Source organism: Sebastes fasciatus, chromosome 12 (genome assembly GCF_043250625.1).
Source record: "Sebastes fasciatus isolate fSebFas1 chromosome 12, fSebFas1.pri, whole genome shotgun sequence".
Taxonomy (NCBI): domain Eukaryota; kingdom Metazoa; phylum Chordata; class Actinopteri; order Perciformes; family Sebastidae; genus Sebastes; species Sebastes fasciatus.
Window position 1 is genome coordinate 34,718,558 of NC_133806.1, and position 24,487 is coordinate 34,743,044.

The 24,487-nt window shown below is 41.2% G+C and overlaps 1 protein-coding gene across 3 annotated transcripts in view; it reads left to right on the forward strand.

Moving 5' to 3' along the window:
• LOC141779802 (glutamate receptor ionotropic, kainate 2) overlaps window positions 1-23,919 on the forward strand; it is a 342,007-nt gene extending 318,088 nt beyond the window's left edge. For all 3 annotated transcript variants that reach the window (XM_074654834.1, XM_074654832.1, XM_074654833.1), the window contains one exon: window positions 22,325-23,919. In XM_074654834.1, the coding sequence (XP_074510935.1) occupies window positions 22,325-22,578 (254 nt within the window). In that variant the 3' untranslated portion in view covers window positions 22,579-23,919. The remainder of the gene's footprint in view (window positions 1-22,324) is intronic.
• Window positions 23,920-24,487: the final 568 nt, after the last annotated feature.

Sequence of the window (24,487 nt, forward strand, 5' to 3'; positions counted from 1 at the left end):
ATGTGTTCATGACTTGCAGTCATACTGCCTCCTAGAGAGCATTCCATTACAACCACACATACTGGAAGGGACTATGAACAAGCAAACACCGATGAAAGAAAAACACATTTAAAGCAACTTCTGCTAGTACGAGTATTTGCCTCTACACATGAAAGCTACTGAAAAATACATTAACATTAACGAGACAAAAAATAGTAGCTGACCAAATACAATATCGACTATCAAAAGAACTACAGATGTCAAACGATTAAAATATTTAATTGCGATTAATCACATGGTTGTGTATCATTAATTGTGATTATTCACAAATTAATCACACATTTTTTATCTGACAAAGGGAGACTTGTCAAGTATTTTATACTCTTATCAACATGGGAGTGGACAAATATGCTGCCTTATGCAAATATATGTATATATTTATTATTGTAGATCAATTAACAACACAAAACAATGACAGATATTGTCCAGAAACCCTCACAGGTACTGCATTTAGCATAAAACAATATGCTCAAATCATAACATGGCAAACTGCAGCCCAACAGGCAACAACAGCTGTCAGTGTGTCAGTGTGCTGACTTGACTATGACTTGCCCCAAACTGCATGTGATTATCATAAAGTGGGCATGTCTGTAAAGGGGAGACTCGTGGGTACCCATAGAACCCATTTACATTCACTGATCCGGAGGTCAGAGGTCAAGGGACCCCTTTGAAAATGGATATGACAGTTTTTTTTGCCAAAATTTATCGTAAGTTCAGAGCGTTATTTAACCTCCTTTGGAACAAGCTAGTATGAAAACTGAGTCCGCTACAATCTAAAAATCGCAAGTTACGTTAATGCGTTAAAGAAAGTAGTGGCGCTAAATCAAATTTGCGTTAATGTGTTGTTATTGCGTTAACTTTGACAGCCCGAACAAAAAAGCTTACAATATACTGTATGTTATCATAGTAATGAAAAGGATGTATCAGTAATGGAAAACAAACAGATTTACCAATTAGCATCATGTCTGAAACATGGATTTAAATGTTATGGACAGAATTTATGATTTATGATTATATTCCCCACCACAGTTTAGGTTATTTACAATAGCACAGATTTGACATACTATTACAACATGTATTTTAAAAGAGACTAGTTAAGGTTAGGGAACTAAAACAACTATGTTTTTGTGTGAGGCTAAAGTTAAAGGATAGTGTCGGTCATTTTTTTTTTTTTTTTTTTTTTTACCATTATCATCTAAATCCCTTGAATAAAACAAAACTAATGAAGACTTTGTCCGTGTGGCATAAATGCTGAGCTGAGATGAAATTTAGGGATGTCTGGACACTCTTCTATAACAAAATTAGAAAATGGTATATCTTTAAGGTCCAATGAGTCAAATCGGTTGGTTTTATTGTTTTGGTATAGCTGTAAAGTGTAAAAAGTCAAACGCAAAATTTCAATCACAATAGAAAATGAAAATGAATGAAATTGGAATTGTTCTCTTGGAGTTCATAGTGAAATAAGAATTCAGATCCGTACAACACATGCCACATTACTGCAACATCTCCATCCCTGCCTCTACACTGTCAGATAAAAGGAGAAAATAGACTAAAAAATAATCCCCAAAAAAAAAAGAAATTAGATCCTAGTAAATGTAAAAGCAAAGGGTATGGGCATGATGTCAATGTTAGCGAGATCTCCACGTTCAGGATAGACATTTTCCATTGTGTGTTCACATAGAAGAAACACGTTGCATAAATGATACAAATAGGTGGTGTATTCAACTGCACAAACAGATTCAGAATATATTCAGAGATGAGACTAAATAGAAGATTGGGAAAAAGTAGCGGTACAACCCAAAACATAACATCAACACCCAAAACAGATTTCTGAATGAAGCATGTAGAACAACCAAATATAAATATTATCAAACCTGCCCACAGACACCCACAATATAAGTCAAAGTTCTCAAACTTTACATCTACTTTTAAGTATGATGCTGCATACCGTTGGCATTAAGGCTGCCAGGAGGACTGACAGCGGTGCTGGCATACATATTTGAACCCTGCAGGCTGTTCTCATACACCGTTCTTAGCTATACCTACAGAAAGTAATGCACTGTAATGCTTATATATCCCACAAAATCAATTTGTATGTAATCCACATAATTGTGAACCGGGAAGTATAAAGATCAACAAACACTGCGTAGGGAGGAGGTCGGGGGGGGAGGGTTCGGTCAAACAACACGAGGAGACCGCTGTTCATGTCCCCAATTGTAATGTAAATGTAATTGTAATGTAAATGTAATATAACTTATTATTTTAATGGAGCTTACCAGCAAAAAGTATTTCACACATTTGTACCTGTACGACCGGCGTGACAATAAACATCTTGAATCTTGAAAATGTGAAACCAGAGGTCAGCCTTGATGTATTTGTCACATAACTTCCAAACCACGATATTTTCCTAAACCTAAGTAGTTTTGTTGCCTAAACCTAACAAAGTTGTTTCCTGTGAAGACAGCAGTTTATTTTGAAAAGACTGTTGCTGGACATTCTTAGGAAAACACATGAAAAATAAGGAATAACTTTTGGTAATATATACAAACCGTTGTATGAGGATTTGTTGAACCCTGGCAGCCTTATTGTCTGAGGTACATTACATGTTTGCAGGATCCTGGATAATGAACCCCATGGAACAAGGCTGCCATGGGTAAATTAGTTGGTGCTCTGCCTGAGGTAATGTACCCTGGGCAATAAGGCTTCAAGGGTACATTATATGGTGTTCCAGGGGTGCATAATATACCCCTGAAAACTTTACGGGTTGGGGTACAATGTATGCCAACACGTTCTCACACCCAACTCGTCAAATGCCGCCGCCTGGTCAGTGCCCCTCGGCATCGGAGACCAACAAACGGGGTACACCTGTTGCGTTACTTTTGGACGGACCAGGGACAGCGAGTCAATATGTATGCGTGTCGTTACGTGCATAGTGTCCTTTCAAAATAAACTTCTGTTTTCACAGGAAGTTAGGTTTAGGCAACACAACCACTTAGGTAGGGTTAGGAAACGGTCGTGGTTGATGTTAACTTCAGTAACTAGCAACTCACGGGGCTGACGATACCGACGAGTCACGTGACCAACAAATGACATGACAGAATAAGTCAACGTTACCTGGTTGAAAGTCTTGTGTTTGTTTGACCCATCCACTCACCTCACTCTAGTAATACTACGTCACTTGCTCCAAATAACGCCGTGGGTGGGTTTACATTGGAGTTAGTTGAAAGCCCGGTCCCTCACATAAACTGTTGATAAAGGGCGCCTCCGTGCGTCGGTTTCTGATGCCGAGGGCTGCTGACCAAACAGTGTGTATGCAGGAGGCAATTAGGTGCTGCTCTGCCTTATTATCAGGGTTTATATACCCAGTCTACCCCAGAACTACATTATATGATGCTACTCCATGAGCACCATATGATGTGCACCATATACACCATATACCACTAGTAGCCTCATTGCCTGGTACACATTACGTGTAGGATCTTGCATAATGTATGTGGGCAATAAGGCTGCCAGTGGTATATTAGACACTGTTCTGCCTTATTGTCAGAGGTAATGTACCCTTAGTAAGCCAGGAGAGCATTATATGGTGCTAGAGGGGTACATTATGTACCCCCTGTAGCCTTATTGCCTGGGGCACATTACATAAGTGTGGTATATTAGATATTGCAGTCCCCATAATTCACAAAACACCACAGGTAAGAAATATGGGTGATTTCTGACATCAACTTTGTTATGTGTACCAGAGCACTAGTCAAGTCCAACTTAATCGAGTCCAAGTCAAGTCAAAGAACAGGTCCAGTGGAGTCCAAATCAATACCAAGTCCAGAGCAAATTAAGTCATGTTCAAGACCATAATAGGCACCAGTGTCTTTCCAATGCTAATATAGTGATTAAGGTGTTAGGATGGACAGACATAATCCATAAACAATATTGATCTATCCTCTATCGTCATACTAATCAATGTATAGAATTAAGGTTCAAGGACCGTTACAGTCTAACGCTACATTCAGAAATAAACCTTGAATTTGATCCGATATTTACGTTTCTACCACGGGACCACCCCCAACCAGCAGGGACAAGAAGGGACATTTTCATTACATTTTCATTTTCAATTTATTTATTGAGATTATTATTCATGCAGATAGCAGGGATGAGGAAGTGTGCTAAAACTAACAACCATCAATTGATAAAGTTTAAAGTTAGTGATAAAACTACAGTGTTTTCCCCTTTCTTCCTGGGACACAGGCTGTATGGGTGGTACACAAGTAGGCTGTTTGTGGTGGGGAAGAGGATTGTTTTTCATCTGTTTATTATCATATGCATTAGTCCATTATTCCTCGTGATGTAGACTCGATCAGGCACGACGACATTCAGGAGAGAGAGAGAGAGAGAGAGAGAGAGAGAGAAGACAGAAGTGTAGACGTAATACAGAAACTTTGTTTGATCATGAAGCCTGGTTTTACTGTAACTACTCTACAGACTGAAGTCTCTACTAACAGTGACAAACAGAGTGACAGCTGACTCACATGAACGGGTGCAGTGCGGGTTGAATGCGTGTGAGCAGGTCCGTGTTATACAGTACGTCTGGTGTATGAAACGGCTGTATCGTCACTGCGCTGCATTTTTATTAACTATGATAATCTGGTCACATCTCACGGCCAGGCGCCGTCTCACTCCCTCTTCCTCTCATTGCATTTCTCACACTCATAGAACTAGTGGTTCGTTTTCAGTCGTGGCGGCCCAAATTGCGTTTGAGGATATTTTTAGCAACAGCATTTCACTGCTGTTGAATGCATAGCCAATAGGGGAACCACAGTCAGAATCAGGATACATTCTGTACAACTGATCTCAAATCAGCAGCCAGGAACAACTTGACCAGTTCTCAATAGCTGAGCCCCAGTCCACAACAAGTCCGAGTCTAAGGCATGGGTCCAAGACAAGTCCGAGTCTAACAAGGCACGAGTCCAAGACAAGTCCGAGTCTAACAAGGCATGAGTCCAAGACAAGTGCAAGACTTCAAAACAGTGAACTCAAGGCTCAAGTACTACAGCCCTGATCAGAATCAGAATCAGAATCAGAAAGGTGTTTATTGCCAGGTGTAAGGGGTATACACGAGGAATTTTCTTTGGCTTTTTGGTGCGAGACAAACAGTATAATAACAAAGAATAGATAACACGTTAGAATAAAATAAGAATAAAAATGTACAATTTACAAAATAAGCTATAAAAACAAACATGATATAAACAGATAGTGCAAATATTGCCGGTGTGCAAACAAAACAATCAGGTATCAGAGGGAGAGAGAGGGAGAGAAAAGGATACTGTAGGGGGTGGTATTGAGAGTGTATGAGAGAGGGGGAGAGTCAGTGTCGGGGTAGGGGGATGGGGGGGGGGGGGGTGGGGGGGGCAGTAGTGTGTGTGTGAGGGGGAGACAGTCACAAGGGGGCGGATGGGCTGTTGGAGAGCCCTACTGCCATGGGGAAAAAACTGTTTTTGTGGCGTGAGGTTTTGGTCCTGATGGACCTTAACCTCCTGCCAGATGGTAAAGTCTGAAAGAGATGGTGTCCAGGATGGGAGGGGTCGGCCACAATCTTCCCTGCCCTCCTTAAGGTCCTGGAGGTGTACAGCTCCTGGAGGGAGGGAAGGTTGCAGCCGATCGCCCTCTCTGCAGCACGGATGACCCGCTGCAGCCTGGCCTTGTCCTTGGCGGTGGCAGCGGCGAACCAGACGGTGATGGAGGAGGTGAGGATGGACTCGATGATGGCCGAGTAAAAGTTCACCATCATGGTCTGTGGCAGGTTGAATTTCTTCAACTGCCTCAGGAAGTACATCCTCTGCTGGGCCTTACTGATGAGGGAGCTGATGTTTAGCTCCCACTTGAGGTCCTGGGCGATGGTCGTGCCCAGGAAACGGAACGACTCCACCGCGTTGACTGGGGAGCCGCGCAGGATGAGGGGGGGGAGAGGGGCTGAGTTCCTCCTGAAGTCCACTGCCATCTCCACTGTCTTCAGAGCGTTCAGCTCCATGTGGTTCTGGCTGCACCAGGATGCCAGATGGTCAACCTCCCATCTGTAGGCAGACTCATCACCCTCGGAGATGAGGCCGATGAGGGTGGTGTCGTCTGCAAACTTAAGGAGCCTGACAGATTGGTGTCTGGAGGTGCAGCCGTTGGTGTACAGGGAGAAGAGCAGTGGGGAGAGAACGCAGCCTTGGGGGGCACCGGTGCTGATAGTCTGGGTGTCGGAGACTTGCTTCCCCAGCCTTACGTGCTGACTCCTGTCTGTTAGAAAGTCAGTGATCCACATGCAGGTGGAGTCAGGCACGCTCAGCAGGGAAAGCTTGTCCTGTAGCAGAGCTGGGCTGATGGTGTTGAATGCGGAGCTGAAGTCCACAAACAGGATCCTGGCATAGGAGCCAGGGGAGTCCAGGTGCTGGAGAATGTAATGAAGGGCTAAATTTACTGCGTCGTCTACAGACCTGTTGGCTCTGTAGGCGAACTGCAGTGGGTCCAGCAGGGGGTTGGTGATAGTCTTTAGGTGGTGGAGCACAAGGCGTTCAAAGGTCTTCATTATAACGGAGGTCAGGGCGACGGGTCTGTAGTCCTGAAGACCTGTGATCCTTGGCTTCTTGGGGACCGGGATGATGGTGGAGGCTTTGAAGCAGGCCGGCACCCTGCAGTTTTCCAGGGAGGTGTTTAAAATCCCTGTAAACACTGGAGACAACTGGTCTGCACAGTGTTTCAGGGTTGCAGGTGAGACAACGTCTGGGCCGGCTGCCTTGCGGGGGTTTTGTCCTTTGAAGAGCCTGTTGACTTCCCCCTCTTTGATGGACAGAGGTGTGAAGGGGGGGAGGGGTGTGCACAGGCTCAGTGCTTGTGGAGAAAGCTGGGGGGGGCTGGTGTTAACAGTGTTAACTGCTGATGGCTGATGTGTACTACTATTGATATTTTCTCAGGTTGGTGCAGGCAATCATGTTCGCAATCAGTATTCCAAATCAAAAAGCTTATTGGGATGATGTATTCATATTGTCATAAATAGTGCAGTTGAATTCACTGTGCTTTTTTCAGAGTACAATCTATCACGCTTTGAATTCAAATAATACATTCATAGCCTGTTTCCCCAGTTTGTACATCTAACAATGTAATGAGTGAGTACGCCAGGTTATAATGGAGCATATACTGAACGGTGTGAGTGTGAGCTCCACCACAGCATTAATTCCTGAACAAGGTTATTCATCTATTCAGAAGCAGGTAAATAAAGACAGACAGGTGTGAATAGACCCAACAGGCACCTTGCAGGCTGAACAGATAGTCTGACATTTTATTTTACAGTCAAGGTTTCTCCATTCAAATGACAACACACCACCCTATTTTAAACCTCACATTGACAGCAAATTGCTTGCAGTCTTGTTTCATGCACAAATGTCACCACTGTCACATGTTATGCACTCTATGTGGACATGCTCTTCATTAGAGCACATGAAAATGTGCAATAATTGACACATTGTCACTCGTTCGCTTGGGATTGCACACAGTGATTGCCTAGTATGTAGATGAAATAGGATCACTAGACTACAATAAAATAGGGTTTGACTAATATTGGTTTGTGAAGGCTGTTTAGAAGCTGCCTGTAGCTCGTATGTGTTGTTTTTTTATGACTGAAACACTTCTGAAACAGTATTAAGACCATCATGGAGAACCAAAGCTCTCCACTGGAACCCAGACAAATGAAATGGTTTGAGGTGGGAAATCAGCTATTTGAAGGAAGCTTCTGATTTCTTAATTTCGGACTCTGCTCGTGGTCTATGTAGTCCCAAGTCACTTTCACTTGGATGCAGTCCATAACAAAACCTACTGTTTTCTGCTCATAGAGCCACCTAGCCCACAATATTTTGGTTTTGACAAATAAACCATGGTTAAAGGAATATTTCACCCAAAAAATTACCATTTGTATATAGATATCTATATATATATATATAGATATCTATATATATATGTTATCTTGAATTCTTGAAGAAAACACAGTTTTTCTCACATGCCTTCACAGTGAACGGAGAATCCAAAAAATGGAGTAAATCTGATGAATGGAGAAACTATATCAATTCATCCATTTACAAACGCCCACACAAATTCTTGCAGTATAATCCAAGTTTCATTTATCCAGTCACATGCTCAGTACTTCCTAAACACATGCATCTTTGCCCAAATCTTACTATTCAAAACACTTCCTCCACTGTTGTCTCATGATTGCTCATGCACGCTGCGAGTCCATGCATGAGACTGTAGTAGAGGAAGTCAAGGATTCATCAACGATTTACTCCGTTTCCAGCCGTTTTGGGATTCTCTGTTCACCGTGGAGGCATGCGAGAAAAACAAAGTCTTCTTCAAGATTTCAAGGTATCACGCGGTGAGTACTTGATATACAAACGGTAATTTTAAGAGTGAAATATGAAAGGTATAGTTAAGATCAGGGAATTAAAATACTTGTTGAGGTTAGGGAGAGGTCATGACCAGAGTTTTCAAATGGCAGACATTATATTGTTGGATTGAGACAGGACATGGAATCTTGTGTCCACCACCCCAACGTCAAAAAAGGAACACTACTTCCTGCATTGGCACTGAATGTTGGTACAGGACTTAATTCGTGCACAGCAGAATTGCCAAATTGGAGAACAATTCTAAATCAAAGTTGGTGTCCAATCAATATGAGCATCCAGAATCAAAAGCAATGCTAGCCACTTTTAGCATCTACAATATAACAACAGCTAAGGAATTATTATTGCCATTTCGTCCATATAAAAATAAAGAAGCTCAATACTAACCACCTCTCTTGTTTGTGTCGGCACTGGTTGTAACTTTTGTAAGTTTGTAAGGTGACCACAGCTGGATACAATGATAAATAAATTAGTAAGTACTGTGGACATTAAAGACATGCAACCACTATTACTAAGTCAATAGAATAGGATAGGGTTTAGGGTTAGAGTTAAATTTTGGTAAAAAGGTTCATAGTCATCGAAATGCTTCAGTAAGTTTTCCAGTGTCACAGAAGTAAGTATAAAGCCACTGGTACATACTGCAGACTATAACACCTTTTACCATCATTCAGAACATTGTTGATCATCATTTAACCCCAACTCTAAACCTTAATCCGCCGGTGGGTTTTAAAAGGTTAATAAAATGAAGATCCACTATAGCAATCCAGTGCTAATTAGTAGCAGGCTAATCTGTGAAAATCAACATATATTTTGTTTCATTGCTGCAGGCTTCTCATACGATTGAATACCACCTACTTTTACTTGTTTTCTCACCATGATGCTGAAAGTGTCAAGTTGAAAAATGTGGTGCTTAGCATCTCTTTGTTGTGTTTCACATGCTTGACAGTGCACACCCTGCAATTTGCATTTTATAATTACTTCTGTAACATTAGAAAGGAGATAAAATAGCAGCTAGTCATTTCTAGAAATGGATGAGCCGTACACCTTCTTATACGATAGAGGACCTGTTAATAGTTTTTTAAGGGTTTAATAGACATGTTAATGCCATAAGTATGTGTGTTTGAGATTACTGCATTTACTAAACAGATGTGATGGCACCAGATGAGAGCATTGTCAGAAGAAAGCTTACACTTGTTAAACATTTTAATAAAAATATGAATAAACATTTGATAACTTTACAAACTAGAGACCTCTGTAGGCTTGTCATTTTGATTCATCTACCAAGCCTATGAGACTTTCCTTTTCGTGTGTGTTCCCTTCACATTATTCCAGTTCATTCCATCATCACTGCTACATGACAACTTTTCCACTTTTAAGGAGCTCTCCAAAAGTTTTGGAAATATGTTTGTTTGCCTTCAGATCTACAGGCAGGTAAGAAGAAAGATCAGTTCAGTAGGAACTGTTTAGCCTAGCTGAGTACAAAGACTGGTGAAACAGCGGTAAAAAGCTAGCTCCCATCTAAAGTAAAACAAAAATCTGCTTTTCAACATTTCCAAAGCTGTCTTATGCACACTTTGGGCAGGAGTCCAGACGTACTGTAGATGTAATTTTCCTCAGTTACTAGGCAAATTGCGGGAAGTGGATCTTCATTAGACAAGGATATTATGCAAAACAAACTGAAGTGATGGCACAGAAAGTGCAGCTCTACAAAACTCAAAAACACACTTTAAAATGCAATGTGTCTGCCTGGACATCTTCTTCAGTACATTGTGTACTAAGTTTGAATTTATGTTCTTGGGAGTCCAAACTCACAAGAACGGAAGGCAACAGTGCATTCAATTAGCTATCAGGACAAAAGCATTCTGGCTGGCATCATGAGCTCAGGCAGGCTCAGGTGACACACCTGTTATCATCACTGTAATGTATAATTACAATAAAACTAAATTCAATATTACTGGACTAGGCCATATGGAGTTACATATCAATTGATTTCTACGGAGACCAAAGTTTAAAGACATCATAACCAGATGCTGAGATCCACCTTTTCTCACTAGTGTTGACCATGCACATTGACCTCACAGCCCTGGAGATGATCAGTGTTATCCTGCTAGCAGGCCATCACAACTCCAAAAATGTCAGATTCAATTTTCAATAAGGATGCCCCGATTGATCGGCTGCTGATCGTTATCGGCCGATATTCAGTAAATGTATGTGATCGGGAGATCGATTGCGGCGGAGAGTGGACGGACAAAAATTGGTTTGGTTGCATTGAAGTTGCGTTCAAGCTCAGTAAAAATGAGTCAATTATAACATTATCATGATGTTCAGATGTAATCTTTTAAAATGTAGGTTTTGGTGAGAAACTTCAATAAATCCAGTTTGAAGGAAATGTTTTCATAGCAATATAAAACAGATAATAGAAAGGGCATTATTCAACTTCTTAATACATGTTATCTCTAAGCAGCTTATAACACATCATCAAAACTACTAATGCCAAGATTTTTTTAAAAATCAAGCTAAATAATTGAACATTAATATAATCATTTATTTCCTAATCTTCTGAATTGTGTGTTTTTATGCAAATAATGACTTCAGACTTTTGAATTTTTGACAGTTTAACTGACTTCAGAACGGTTGACATTATTTTTCAGGATGGTTCAAAGACAGATGTGAAAAAAAGGTATTGTGGAGCCTCATATAGCAGATATAACCAAACAAAACACCAATATCGTATCGGCTGTGTGGCCCATATGGCTCATCAAAGATCGGCATTTATGACGGCGGCCAAAATACGCAATCGGGGCATCTCTAAGTGCATTACAAAATAATTGATTACTAATATAAATCTAAATGGTTAATCTCTCACCTAAGAAACGTCAAAATAAAATTTGGTAACAAAAATAACAATTGCACAATTAAAATGATGAAATGTGTGTTTTTGGCTGTCCTCCACCATTTCTACTGGTTGATCTGCTCCAAATGGGGCTTTATTTAGGTCATGTATCTTGTTAGTGAGCTAGTTAGCTGTGAATTCAGGAGTCACTTTAGTTTCTGCTTCTACAACCGTAATGTCTCATTTGCTGTTTGTGAAGGTTTGAACTAAACAAGCATGTAAAGGCGACAGCAGTTTCCTCCTGCTAGCCTAAATACATCCTGGACCTCTATGTATGAAACCTATATCAATCTTCTCAGCTGACTGTGGGTAAGATGGCAAATGAGGATTTCTAATAAATGTCTTTCTTTTGTGTGTATAGTCTAGTGTACAGTAAGTGCCCTAATGTTTCTTTTACATTTTGTAATATCTATGAATCTCATACAGTAATGCCTGGTTCATAGGAAGATTCTTTCCTCCAAAGAAGATGCAAGTGTGTATTAAAATACGCTTCAGGAAATGATTCTTGCTAATTTAACCTCAGTTAAATCTGTCAGGAAACTGATTTTGGACTCCATAATTTTCAACTAAATCACTGCCTCATAGCCTTTCAATGGAGCATTTCTTTGTCATCTCCATGCTAGTCTGTCAGATTTCCATGATTACCATGGTTGTCCCCTTCCTCCCTCTCCTCCTCCTCCTCCTCCTCCTCCTCCTGCTCCTTTCTCTCCTCTCCTGCCCCTCCCTCCCTCAGCTCCTCCTCCGCTTCCTCCTCCCGCTCCTCCTCCCGCTCCTCCTCCTCCTGCTGCTTTTTCCTCTCTTCCTGCCTGCTGCTGAGGCTGCCGCAGACTAACCTGGCTCTCGGGGTGCGGGGACCACCAGCTGTGTGTGAGCAACCCATCTCATCAACCCAGCACACACACACAGGCCTGCATGCATATGGATGCACATACACATGCACACGTAGCGATGCCTGTGCTCAAAGGAAAAGTCTGTTCAGGTGGTTGGTCTCAGTTACATGGCGGTTTGGAGTTGTATAACTCTAAAACGATTTGTCAGAGGCAGAGCGGCGTTTGTGGTAGTTCCCTCCTAGAATCTGTAGCTGAGTCCAGATCAGCATCCACCTGACATACAGAATGTCAGAACAGACCAACGGGGCTGTCCCATCGCTAGACAAGAATGACAATATTGGACTTATTTTTGATTCTAACATTATAGACACATGTGTATAATATCTGCCCACAGTGGCTAAAGCGTGGTTAACATCAGGTAAAGATCATGGTTACAGTTGATAAAGAGGTGGATGTTACTTACAGGTCTGTGACAGGAAGCAAAATCTTCTTCTGCATCAAGGTCAGACATGCTAAACCCCCATACACCATCCCGACCTCCTCACCCTTACTTTCAGCCTCACTACTTGAAGGACAGACACTTCCTGAATTGGCACTGGATGTTGGAATTGTATCATGAGGTGCAGAATCGTCCTGATTCCTGGGATACAGCTGCATTATTCCTGACAAATGTAAATTGAGATTTATTTACCATTAACCTGGTATATGGTTTGCCAGTGACCAATGACAACTCACATGACATGAGTAAAACATTGTCATTCAACAACAGCTTCCATGTGCTACATTCGGCAATGTCAATTGAAGTCTCTGTGAAACTCCTATAGACACATCTGGGCATAGGCCACATCATCCCAGTCTAAGAATAAGCACATCTCTCTTATGAATTCCATTCATAAATACATATTCATCTCTTTTAAGCTCTTTTGAGAGACTCTGAAACTATTTGATGACAGGTTCATAGTGGGTGTGTCTGAATAATGGGATACACATACATTTGTATATTTGATTATGGTTTTTATGTCTGATATTTCTGGACAAAAATAATGGACTTGGAGGGCAAAGACATGTGGACATGGTCTAAATCTCTAAAGGGCTTTTCAGTTCAGAATTATTCATTGATACAGAAAAAATATGCAAATGCACACTGACACAGAATCTGACATGAGGAAAACAACAATCAGAACACAGGTCATCCACGAGCCAAACGCAGATTGTACTGCACCAGATGTGGATGACAGCTCAGAGATTAGACAAACCCTCAAAGCAGCTAATCATTTACTGCCCACTAGGGGCCAGACACGCAGAGTAAAGTGAGGATTACAGAGCAGCCGTGCCCCGTCCCATCTGCATCACAGCTTCACATCTGTTCCTTCTCCATTCAAGCTAAACGGAGCCCATTCGTTCATTCTCACAGGTGAAGGACCTTTATATGTTGGACTTAGAGAGAGCTGAAGAATAGACCAACGGTGCTCATTTTGAATTGATTTATGTTTACCTGCTAAACATGTATTCCATTAATAATATTAGTCTGATTACTTTTGGATTATTGCACCTATAAATTCCATACAGAATGAGATCAAACCAATAATATCCCCCCTGGAAATGTCTTCATGATATACAGTTTTATGAACCATTATTCATTTGTATCAGATCAGGCCTGTGTAAATAATCGCTGGACTAAATGCACCTTTTTCCTTTCAATGTGTGCTCTCAGCGTTAGATTTATGAGCCTTCCATGCTCCTCAAAGCGGGCAGGCCCTTCCTCTGAGCAATCCCACATTGCTGCAGCTGACTGTTGAGCGTCATAAAAACTCTGTAATCCAATGACCCTAAGCAGCCGCCATCAATCCAGCATGCCAGCAGCAGGCAGCCATGATGGCAATGTGTCCCCTGAGAGCGAGCAGAGTGGGCCCAGTGTTCCCCAAAGCCTGGAGCTACATGGCTTTAGCTGGTGAAAACACTGCCATGCCATTTCATTTTACAGGGGGGATCAATAGTTAAGAAAAGCTAGCATGTTTCAGAGTGGCTGAGACAATCAGCAGGTACAGTGCATGTCTGTTAGCTGCAGGTGTAACATATAGTAGTATTAACTCTATACAGCAGAGATGGCACTTTGATATGATCGACATTATTGCAAAGTTGTTAACTTAAAGGAGTTAAATGAAGCATTTTAACATCATCAGATTGTCAGATCTAAATGTGATGACATGCAATAATTATTGTATCCAAATCAAACGACTTCACACCCCAATATTACTCTTAAAACTCCACTAATCATTATGTTACAAATGGATCAAATGACTATGTGTATTATGAAAGTTGCATGAACCCACAGATAACTGTCACAGAGAATTATTTCACTTTGCAGCTTTTTAGCCTCTTTAAGCTCATTGCTGTGATTTTCTGGCTCAAAAAAATCCCTCTCATCATCCAGCTCTGATAAACCCACTGCACACAGTAAGATTGATTGATTGATTGATTGATTGATTGATTGATTGATTGATTGATTGATTGATTGATTGATTGATTGATTGATTTTTTTTAATTTTATTTATGGATTATCAGACAAAGAAAACAAAAAATATCCAAAGGATAACATGTTAAAGTGAGAACAGTTATTTCCAACATGGTCCCAGGATAGCGACTAGCTGGTCAACATAATGGAGCATTTAGCAGCTAAAGAGACAGATATTTTTCTCAGGAGTAGGTGGAGACCGAATCAGAGCTAAAAGGAAATATTTCGTTCACAAAGTTGACACAAACCCTAAATTAATGCTAATGTTACTCTGTGTCTGCTCAAACTGCACCAAACTACGAAGTATATACTGTATACTATACACCGATCATCCAGAACATTCTGACCACTGACAGGTGAAGTGAATAACATGGAATATCTGGTTACCATGGCACCTGGCAGTGGGGGGGATATATTAGACAGCAAGTGAACATTTTGAACTTTGAACTTTGTGTTGGAAGCTAGAAAAAAATGGGCCAGTGTAAGGATGTGAGAGACTTTGATGAGGGCCAGATAGTGCTGGCTAGACGACTGGGTCAGAGCATCTCCAGAACTGCAGCTCTTGTGGGATGTTCCCGGTCTGCAGTGGCTAGGACCTACCAAAAGTGGTCCAAGGAAGGAAAACCTGTGAACCGGCGACAGGGTCAGACCTGAGGCTCATTGATGCACGTGGGGAGCGAAGGCTGGCCCGGGTTGTACGATCCAATAGAAGAGCTACTGGAGCTCAAAGAGTTGCTGCTGGTTCTGATAGAAAGGTTTCAGAACACACAGTGAGGAGCAGTTTGTTGCATACGGGGACCGGTCAGGTTGCTCGTGCTGACCGGTGTCCACCTCCAAAAGTGCCTACAATGGGCACGCGAGCGTCCAAACTGGACCACGGAGCAATGGATAAGGTGGCCCAGTCTGATGAATCACGTTTTCTTTTACATCATGTGGATGGCAACGAGTTGGAGGTGTTGACTCGGCCTCCAAATTCTCCAGATCTCAATCCAATAGAGCATCTGTGGGATGTGCTGGACAAACAAGTCCGATCCACGGAGGCCCCACCTCGCAACTTCCAGGACTTAAAGGATCTGCTACTGACGGCTTGGTGCCAGATACCACAGCAGATCTTCAGAGGTCTAGAGGAGTCCATGCCTCAACAGGTCAGGGGGACCTACTCAATATTAGGCAGCTGGTCATAATGTTCTGGCTGATCGGTGTATATACAGTATATAGTATACATATTATGCGAACCAGCTAAATGTAGTATCAGCAAAACCTAACAGCAAATAGTTGAAAGTGGTGAAATGTAGCATAAAGAATGCATGCTACATTTTACTTGGTGCACCTGCAATAATATAATCATTCATACCAATTAGGGTGAGAGAGTTTGTGAAGTGCTGGTCTAAAACAACTGCAGCCAGTCAAGTGTGGTCACACTTGTTCACTGTAATTGTACTAATGTCTCATAATCAATGTGGTATAGATTTCCTGGTTTTAAAATGCTACAATATCTCCTCAGAATCAATATCATTTGACATTACACAAAAGTGTTAATTTCCACCATTGCTTCATCCATGAATAGCATTATCAATGTCCACAGAGGACGATTAATAGTAAGGATAGGACTGGCTGAATTAGCCTCTGAGTGATTATAATACACACTGGAAGACCTCACACCCAATCACATTCACTGTGTCTTCTTCCCATTTGTATGTAAATATAATAAGGCTAAGTATATACTGGGCCACAGTGCTAATTATCGCTTTCAAATACAACTGCACACTTTGTTCGTCACAATAAACTGCTTTTATAACTGGGAGCACACACACGCAGTGGCTCTGCTTGTAGCGTCTCCAGGAGCAGGACTGTTCCGTTCCCAGCTGCTGGTGTTGTTTCACGCAGTATTTGCAGATGCCACAGTCACTTACGACAAAAGAAGAGAGAATGTGAAGAAGCAGCCATTTAATTGGGCATGCAACGACAAGGAATTTCAGTGCGATGAGATGCAATGTGCATCAATAAGTGATGATGTTCTATGGGTCTGTAAAACCCACCGTGCTCACTGAGATTGTGTTTACGCACATGTGGAGAGGCCTGTCGGGTTTGTGTTTGTGCACAGATTGTGTTCTGCACAGTCCTGTGTGACTGAGATTCTGCTAGCATCTGTTTCTGAGTGGATGTTTATGTGAATCCCTCTACCACAAAGCAGACTGGTCCCTGTGCCGAGTTAATGGGAAACCCAGTAGGTTACATCCACATGTTCAGCCAATCCTGTCATTTCATTAAAAACTATTTTAAAAGAGACGCTGAAAATACAAGATGGTTGTCCACTGATTTAGAAACTATGAGGAGCAACTGGAGGCTTGTTCACAGACAGGGCATGAATTATGAACAGAACCCCAGTATCCCTAGTATTATGTTCATTTTGGACCATTCAGTGTCAATGCATGAAGTAATGTGCCTTTTACGTTGTGGTGATGGATGGGCCCATCCCACCTTGGAGAGACCACAGTTTGTATCCTATCACAATCCAAAAGTTAATATATCCTTTTGAATACAGTAACCATAATCTTCCCCTCACCCTGACCAAGTGTTCTAGCTGCCCAACCACAACCACGCCTTAAACAAATCTATCGGCTACTGTAGCAAGAAGGAATTTCTTCAGAATGTTGTCCTTGAATGTAACCAAGGGTTTTGCAAAATCATGTAAAATCAATGTTCTTGTCTGGTTCTTGGGTTGGATTAAATGCACCATCCTATAGGAGCTCACTGTAACACTGACAGGCAGCAACACAGCCTTTCTAGAGACAACCCTTTCTCCTAACAACTATGTTGATATGCTGCTGGAAACATAATGCCTGCCAGATGTTATTTTTTCTTAATCAACTTAATGAGAAAACTTTTAATGAATGTCTTCAAAGTAGATAACTGTAGTCGTAGTAATTGTACGTACTGCAGAACACTCACTGTTTCATTTGTTTTCCAGCAATATTCACTTCTGACAAATGAAGCTTGATTAACATTTGTATATGTAATTTGGGGACATTTTCTGCCATTATTAGACAGATGACAATAGAGCGATGGCTATGACATGTAACCAAGGCCATGGTAGGCCCTATAGGCTCTATAACATTTTTATGGTTGAGTTTAGGCAACTCAAAACTCTCAAAACTCAAGTCTCCCGGTTTGCTATATAATGCCATTTGTTTTATTTCTAAAACATAGAAATAACTCAGGAAGGTAGTTGTGTTGTTGCATGCTGAGGATGACCCTGCAACATGTATGCGTTTAAACATGTATATCTGTAGATTTGCAGCATTTAGCTGCACTTTCCTCCAGGGTTTCAAAGGCAGAGATCACACCATCAGGTTAAAAGCAGGCAGGGTGCTGAGGACGCACCTGTGTGAGTGACCTGTGTTGATTTTTCTTTGATTTACACATTTCATTTTGCATTTCTAATACTGGCCTGACTCTCAGGGCCAATCAGCTGGTGCTGGTGCTCCCGATGGCCAATCTGGGCCTGTATAAATGATATTCTTCGGAAACGAGGTTGCCAGAGACTGTTAGGCAGACAGTTATTTGTATTCATATTCATTTCATAAAACATTTTGAAGATGTGTTTCATTCTCATGTGTTGTGGAGAGAATTTAGACTCAAAAGTCTGCACATCACAGCTCTAACATTCTTTTAGAGCATCCCTTTAATGGGTCACACAGTATGTGGATACATTTAATCATTCAATTATGTATGAATCTTTGCAATAATTACATATTCATGTTATTCATATCCAGTCAGGCTCTATACAGTGAAATTGTTTGGCATGGTGTCCAGATGTTCAGCTATAGTTGTGATAATCACAGTATGTGGATGAAGCTTCATTTGGCATGATTTGAATAAAACCAGAGAAATCCAGCTGTTTGATCAAGTGAAGTTACAAAGTGGGGCTCGGTGTGTCATCCCCACTGGAGATTGTGCTTCTTTTTTTCCAAATTCATTGATCACATTCTACATGGAGATGTCTCCTCACTGTACACCCACCCTGTTGTAATCCACGTGATGCAGGATCCTGATTAGTACTAACCAACCAGTTAACCAGCCAGCTGTATTTACTGTCATCCAAAAGGATCTCCTGAATTGGAGCAAGTCAGGAAGCCATCCAGAAAAATCTGCATGAAACAACATTAGACCTTTTGCTCCACATAAAACAGAAGTAGTAGCATCGTAAACATAAACCTGTATGGGATTTTACTGCCATTGGGATCTTTGTATTTTTGCTGGGAAGACTTTTGAGACAGAAAAAAAGAACAACAGCATTAGTGGTTTTAGCAAGAGCCTTAGAGTGATATACATTCAAGTGACAAAGCCCTCTAATGGCCCATCTAAAGGAGGAAGTCAGGTGACGTTATTATAGAGTCATTCTGTTTATGATGGATGGATGGATGGATGGATGGATGGATGGATGGATGGATGGATGGATGGATGGATGGATGGATGGATGGATGGATGGTGGCTATAATTGTCCTGCTTCAAATCGTCAGTTAAAGTTTTTTGAAAAGCATGACTGCGATTGTTCCATAGTCTTAACCCCATTGTTGTTACCATGACAATGGAATAAGCATTTTAACCCAAACCACGATGTTTCCCGAACCTGACCAAGTCGTTTCTGTGCCTTAACATAACCAAACCTTAACCATAGCGTTGTCACATCATGAAACAGATTTATTTCTCAACATTTTAACAATAACAATGTTCAACAGTTTATTTATTTTAATTTGACCTTGGTTTAACCAGGAGAGTCCCGTTGAGATTAAGAATATCCTTTCCAACGGCGACCTGGCCAAGACAGGCAGCAGCATGAAAACACATAGCAACAGACATAAAAACACAAAGAAAGACAGAAATCATAAGGAACTAAAAATCAAGCATAGGGAGCTCATATTTCAAAAGAGCAATTTAAAGGAGTCATCTACCTTATTTTAAAACATCAAGGGGTCTGAACCCTGATTATTCTTTGCGAGATTTAAAAGCTTTTAACAAGATTAATTGAGTTTCAAATCTTTCTGCAACATATTAAATGCCCCTTTTCCAATTTACAAACACAACTTATTTTGAAAATAAAAACTCAGTTTTAGCCTCAGTTTTTTTCACCAGATATACTGCATATGTAACCTAAAAGTGAGGGAGTAATCAATCAAAATACTCAGATATTTAACAGTTAACAACCTCTATTTCACTTCCCTCAAGAGTGTCAGCTGAAGGGATATTTTGGTGGCCTATTCCTAGAGTTGGTCTTATCTGCATTAAGAACAAGTTTCAGTTGAAATAGGGTATTCTGGACAACATTAAACACATTTTGCAAGTATGCACAGGCCTGCACAAGAGTTGATGCACAGCAGCATATACCAATGTCATCAGCATATAAATGAATAGCATCTGACACATTTGGACCCACAATATTTCTATAAATAGTCAATAAAAGTGGACCTAACACAGAGCCCTGTGGCCCTTGTAAACGGATACTATATCAGAACCTAGACAATCATATCCAATGCACTGAGACTATTTCCAAGGTAGTTTGAGAACCAGGGGCCATTAGACCATTAGATCAGAAAATACCTCCATGCGTTGTTCCAGAGGACATGGACAAACAACGTATTTTGTCTTTTAATTGGAGGTTTTGTTGAGATATTTTCCTTTCCTCCCTCTAGGCAGCTAGCGGTTTCCACTCAATTCAATAAGAAATTAACTTGCAGACACTTGGATTTTACTTAATACTGTAATAAAGTAACATCATATCTTCTTTTGGTCTTGTCAAAAATACATTATTGTTTGACAAAACACTCTTCACTGAAGGCCACTCAGGTTTTGACTGTATCACAAGGTCTTGCTTAATTGTCATGGAAGCCTGCATATTTATATTTACATTATTCTGGACCTCTTATCTATGTTAGTTTAAACTTGTGGCTTGACAGTTAATTCTTTACGAATATTTAACCTGTTTCCAAGGTTCATTCTTGCATAATGGAAGGATAATTGATAGTTGTTGCTGGAAGTTTCATTAACTGTTAATTTCCAGCCATTTCAAATCAACCCACCTGGGCAGCAGTATCATGCAGCAATGACAAACCTTTTACAACCTTTTTACACAAGCCTCAAGCCTCTCGGCAGTTGATTTTCATAGCAAACTGAAATGAACTAAAACTACTGGATCCAAAGCATGCATAAACACTGGCATGGTCTAAACACTGAAAAGAACATCACTAGATAAACAGAAATGAATAGAGAGGAACGTTGTTGGCTGCCAGGTGTGTACCCATTGATCCTTAAAGTAGTTTCTGATAGTCAAACATACAAAGTTGCACCAATTCAGCCTGAATTTACGACTAGTATCCGGGTCCAAGCCCTGGTGAGTTGGCCCGTATTGAATACAGCTGGGAGAGTTGGTTGGTGGGAAGCCAGTGAGGGATCATGTCCTTATGGAACTTGTAACTCCAACTGGTTGGCATCTACATTCCTCCTTCTCCCGCTGTCTACACCCTCGTCTGTTCAAGATGGGGAGTTAACAGCAACAAGGAATTGGACAATCTAAATTGGGAAAATAGATAAGGAACAAAGGGAATAACCTTTTTAACCAGATGTCTTGGTAAAGTGAAGTGCAGCCACAAGACACGGTGTGTGAATGTAGGACTAACCCCCAATGGCAATGCTAACATGCTGATGCTAAGCAGGTAGAATATGTAGCATGTCACCACCTTAGTTTAGCATACAGGCTTATCGGAACAGTTTTGCAGGTATTTGGTCATAAAACAAAAAAAAGAAAATTGACCAGACGATTGGCACTAGATGAAAAGTCAGGGATCACCAAAGTTATTAAAGATACATTGTTCTGGGCAGCATGGATATATATACCACATTTAATGGCAATCCATCTTATAGGTGAAATATTATATCAGACTGACGGTGCCATCCCTAGAGCCATGCCGCTAGCATGGCTAAAACTCACTGACTGTAATCTTGCAGAACTGTATTGACATTTTGTCTGGAGATAGAAACAACTTCACACCCTTCTCTGAGATTGTGGAAAGGAATTATGGGACAAATTTGCCATCACTAATGTAGAAGCAGACAAGAGTGCATACACCAATATATGTAAACATTACTGCTGAAATGTATTAGACATTATAGATTGATCATGTAAAGGTGTGAAGTTTGAAATGTAGAAAGTCTTACAATGCATCATACACTGTATGCATAAAAAGCCCTGCATGAACAGTAACAACCACAAGTTCACCACTGATGTATTCTGACACTATGTTGAGTAATTCCATGCCTTTACACTTTACACTCTAATACACAGCCTATGGACCTGCACCTCCCTCCATCCAACTTCTTCCCCTGTTCCCTTCCAGTATTCCCTCCATTCCCAGCCTGCCACACTGTATATTTCACCATTTTCCCCTATGGCAGCTCAAAACTGCAGTGTTGGGTGGTGATGGGGAGGGTGGGGGGGGGGGTTACAAAAATGAGGCTGCCCACAGGGAGAACAGGCTTGTTCACTTGCCCATAATATTTGGACAGGGGGAGCAGTCTGAAACCCATTCTGTTCTCCTTTTTTTGTTTCCTTCTGCAGAGGTCCTTCTGCAGCGCCATGGTGGACGAGCTGCGGCTTTCCCTCAAGTGCCAGCGCCGGCTCAAACACAAGCCCCAGCCGCCCGTCATGGTGAAAACGGAGGAGGTCATCAACATGCACACCTTCAACGACCGCAGACTGCCAGGGAAAGAGACCATGGCCTAAAATGGGAATCGCAATCACTTTTTCACCCTCTCTCCTGCAGTGAGGAGGTGTGCAGAGACACTGGGGAACAGGGTGGGGGTAAATGGTAAAGGGGGTGGGGGGAGGGGGAGGTTGTAATGGGTCACAGTTGTGTTATTTCAAAGGTAGTGCAGAGGTGCTTGATGAAATGTCATTCTTGTTTCTTTATAAATAGCTAGGGATAAGAGATTCAACAATATTTCCTGTGGAAATAACTTGGACCTGGGTGAAATCACAGCGAGTTACCTCAGTACTCTTACCACCTTGGCAAGGCCCCGGGATTTTCAAAATCCAGGAGTCGCAGAGAGAGAGGGTCTGGAAATAAATTTAAGGTGGTCCCTTAAGAGAAAAAGAAAAAGAATGGGACCTGTCATCTTTAGCTGCTGCTCAGTCAGTCTTTCACTGCACAGCTCAACAGAGGCTGGACGAGCAACATCGAGAGCATCTCAGAGATTAGGAGTGAATATAGAGATGCTAACTGGGGAAAAGGGGAGACAAGTTTGTAAAGGATTGTTTATTTTCAAAAGTTGTGAATAGAATGAGCGCACAGGTTCTCGGCCCTGAAGATGAAGGCGAGCTGCTGCTCCCAAAATGTACAGAGAGGCACTGCTTAGTCATATATGATACTGATTGACATCTAAATCTGATATACTGTATATCATCCATCAGGCAATAAGTGATATCATTTATTTGTGTTTCAGAGTACTAACACTTTTAGTCTTTAATGTAGGGGGGGGGGGGGGGGGGGTTAAATGGTGAAGTACAAGCTGAAAATGGAGCAGGGGCAATATAGTGAGCTGTTGATGTATCAGCCAGTAGTATTATACGATCCTATGGAGGTACACACTCTTAATAATGTCAATAAGGAGGAACCTTGGGATGGCGTGGGCGTGACTCACCAAGTCTAAATTCATAGCAATCACACCACAACACACAAACTCTATTTATTCAAAGTATTTATTGTTTTATTTATGAAACACCTTATTTATTATCTCTACGGACTGGACTTTCACTACTGCCGTAAACACACCTCACTTCAACTCTGTATGGGTACACACACTTTCTTTCCATTTGCTCTGTGTCAAGTCTCCAGTTTCATTTTGTACTCCTGTGGCTTTTTTTCCTTTCTTTGGCAGTAAAGCTCCACATTTATTTGTGCAAATGCAATTTCTATGAAAAAGTGTTTTTGTACGAAGAGAATCAAAATTTTGTAATGATTTTTATCAACACGAAACGCACCATGAGGAGTGTCATCCACAGCAAGAGGGGTGGTACTCCAGGCCCGTAGTCCAGGAGGCTTTCCTAGACACCAGACACACACACGCGCACACACACACACACACACACACACACACACACACACACACACACACACACACACACACACACACACACACACACACACACACACACACCCATCCTCCATGGAGCAGATTCACACCAATTAGTACTATTATAGTACTACTATTAATACAGAGAGTTCTGGTAAGCATCAGTGACATAACGCTGTTTTGGAGAACAAGAAAAAAGAAAGTATTTTTATCATGTAAAGGAATCATATTTAAAGAAAGATATTTTTACTTCACATGAAAGAAGAGTAATGGTAATACTGGTTAGAGCAAATATATAGTGTACACACACACACGGGAAGGGAGGAAGACTGCTGATGATGCCTATCATTCTACAACCCCGATTACTGATAGACTGCTAGAATCCAGTGCTGAGCAATCGTGTGTAAATGGTTTTAAAATGGAAAAAGATGTATTAAAAAATAAAGAACACTTAACTAATTTTTAACTTGTTGTGAAAACAAAATGGAGTGCTCACAGTTTACCCTTTGAAGTTGATGCACAAGTTTAAAGAAAATAAAAAAGTATTCACAACTTTCACCTCATCTTCCTCTTCATTGAATGTTATTGCATGAATGAAACATGGCAAGAATAGAGTGAATGTGACAGAATGTCGGCTACTGTAGAGAGC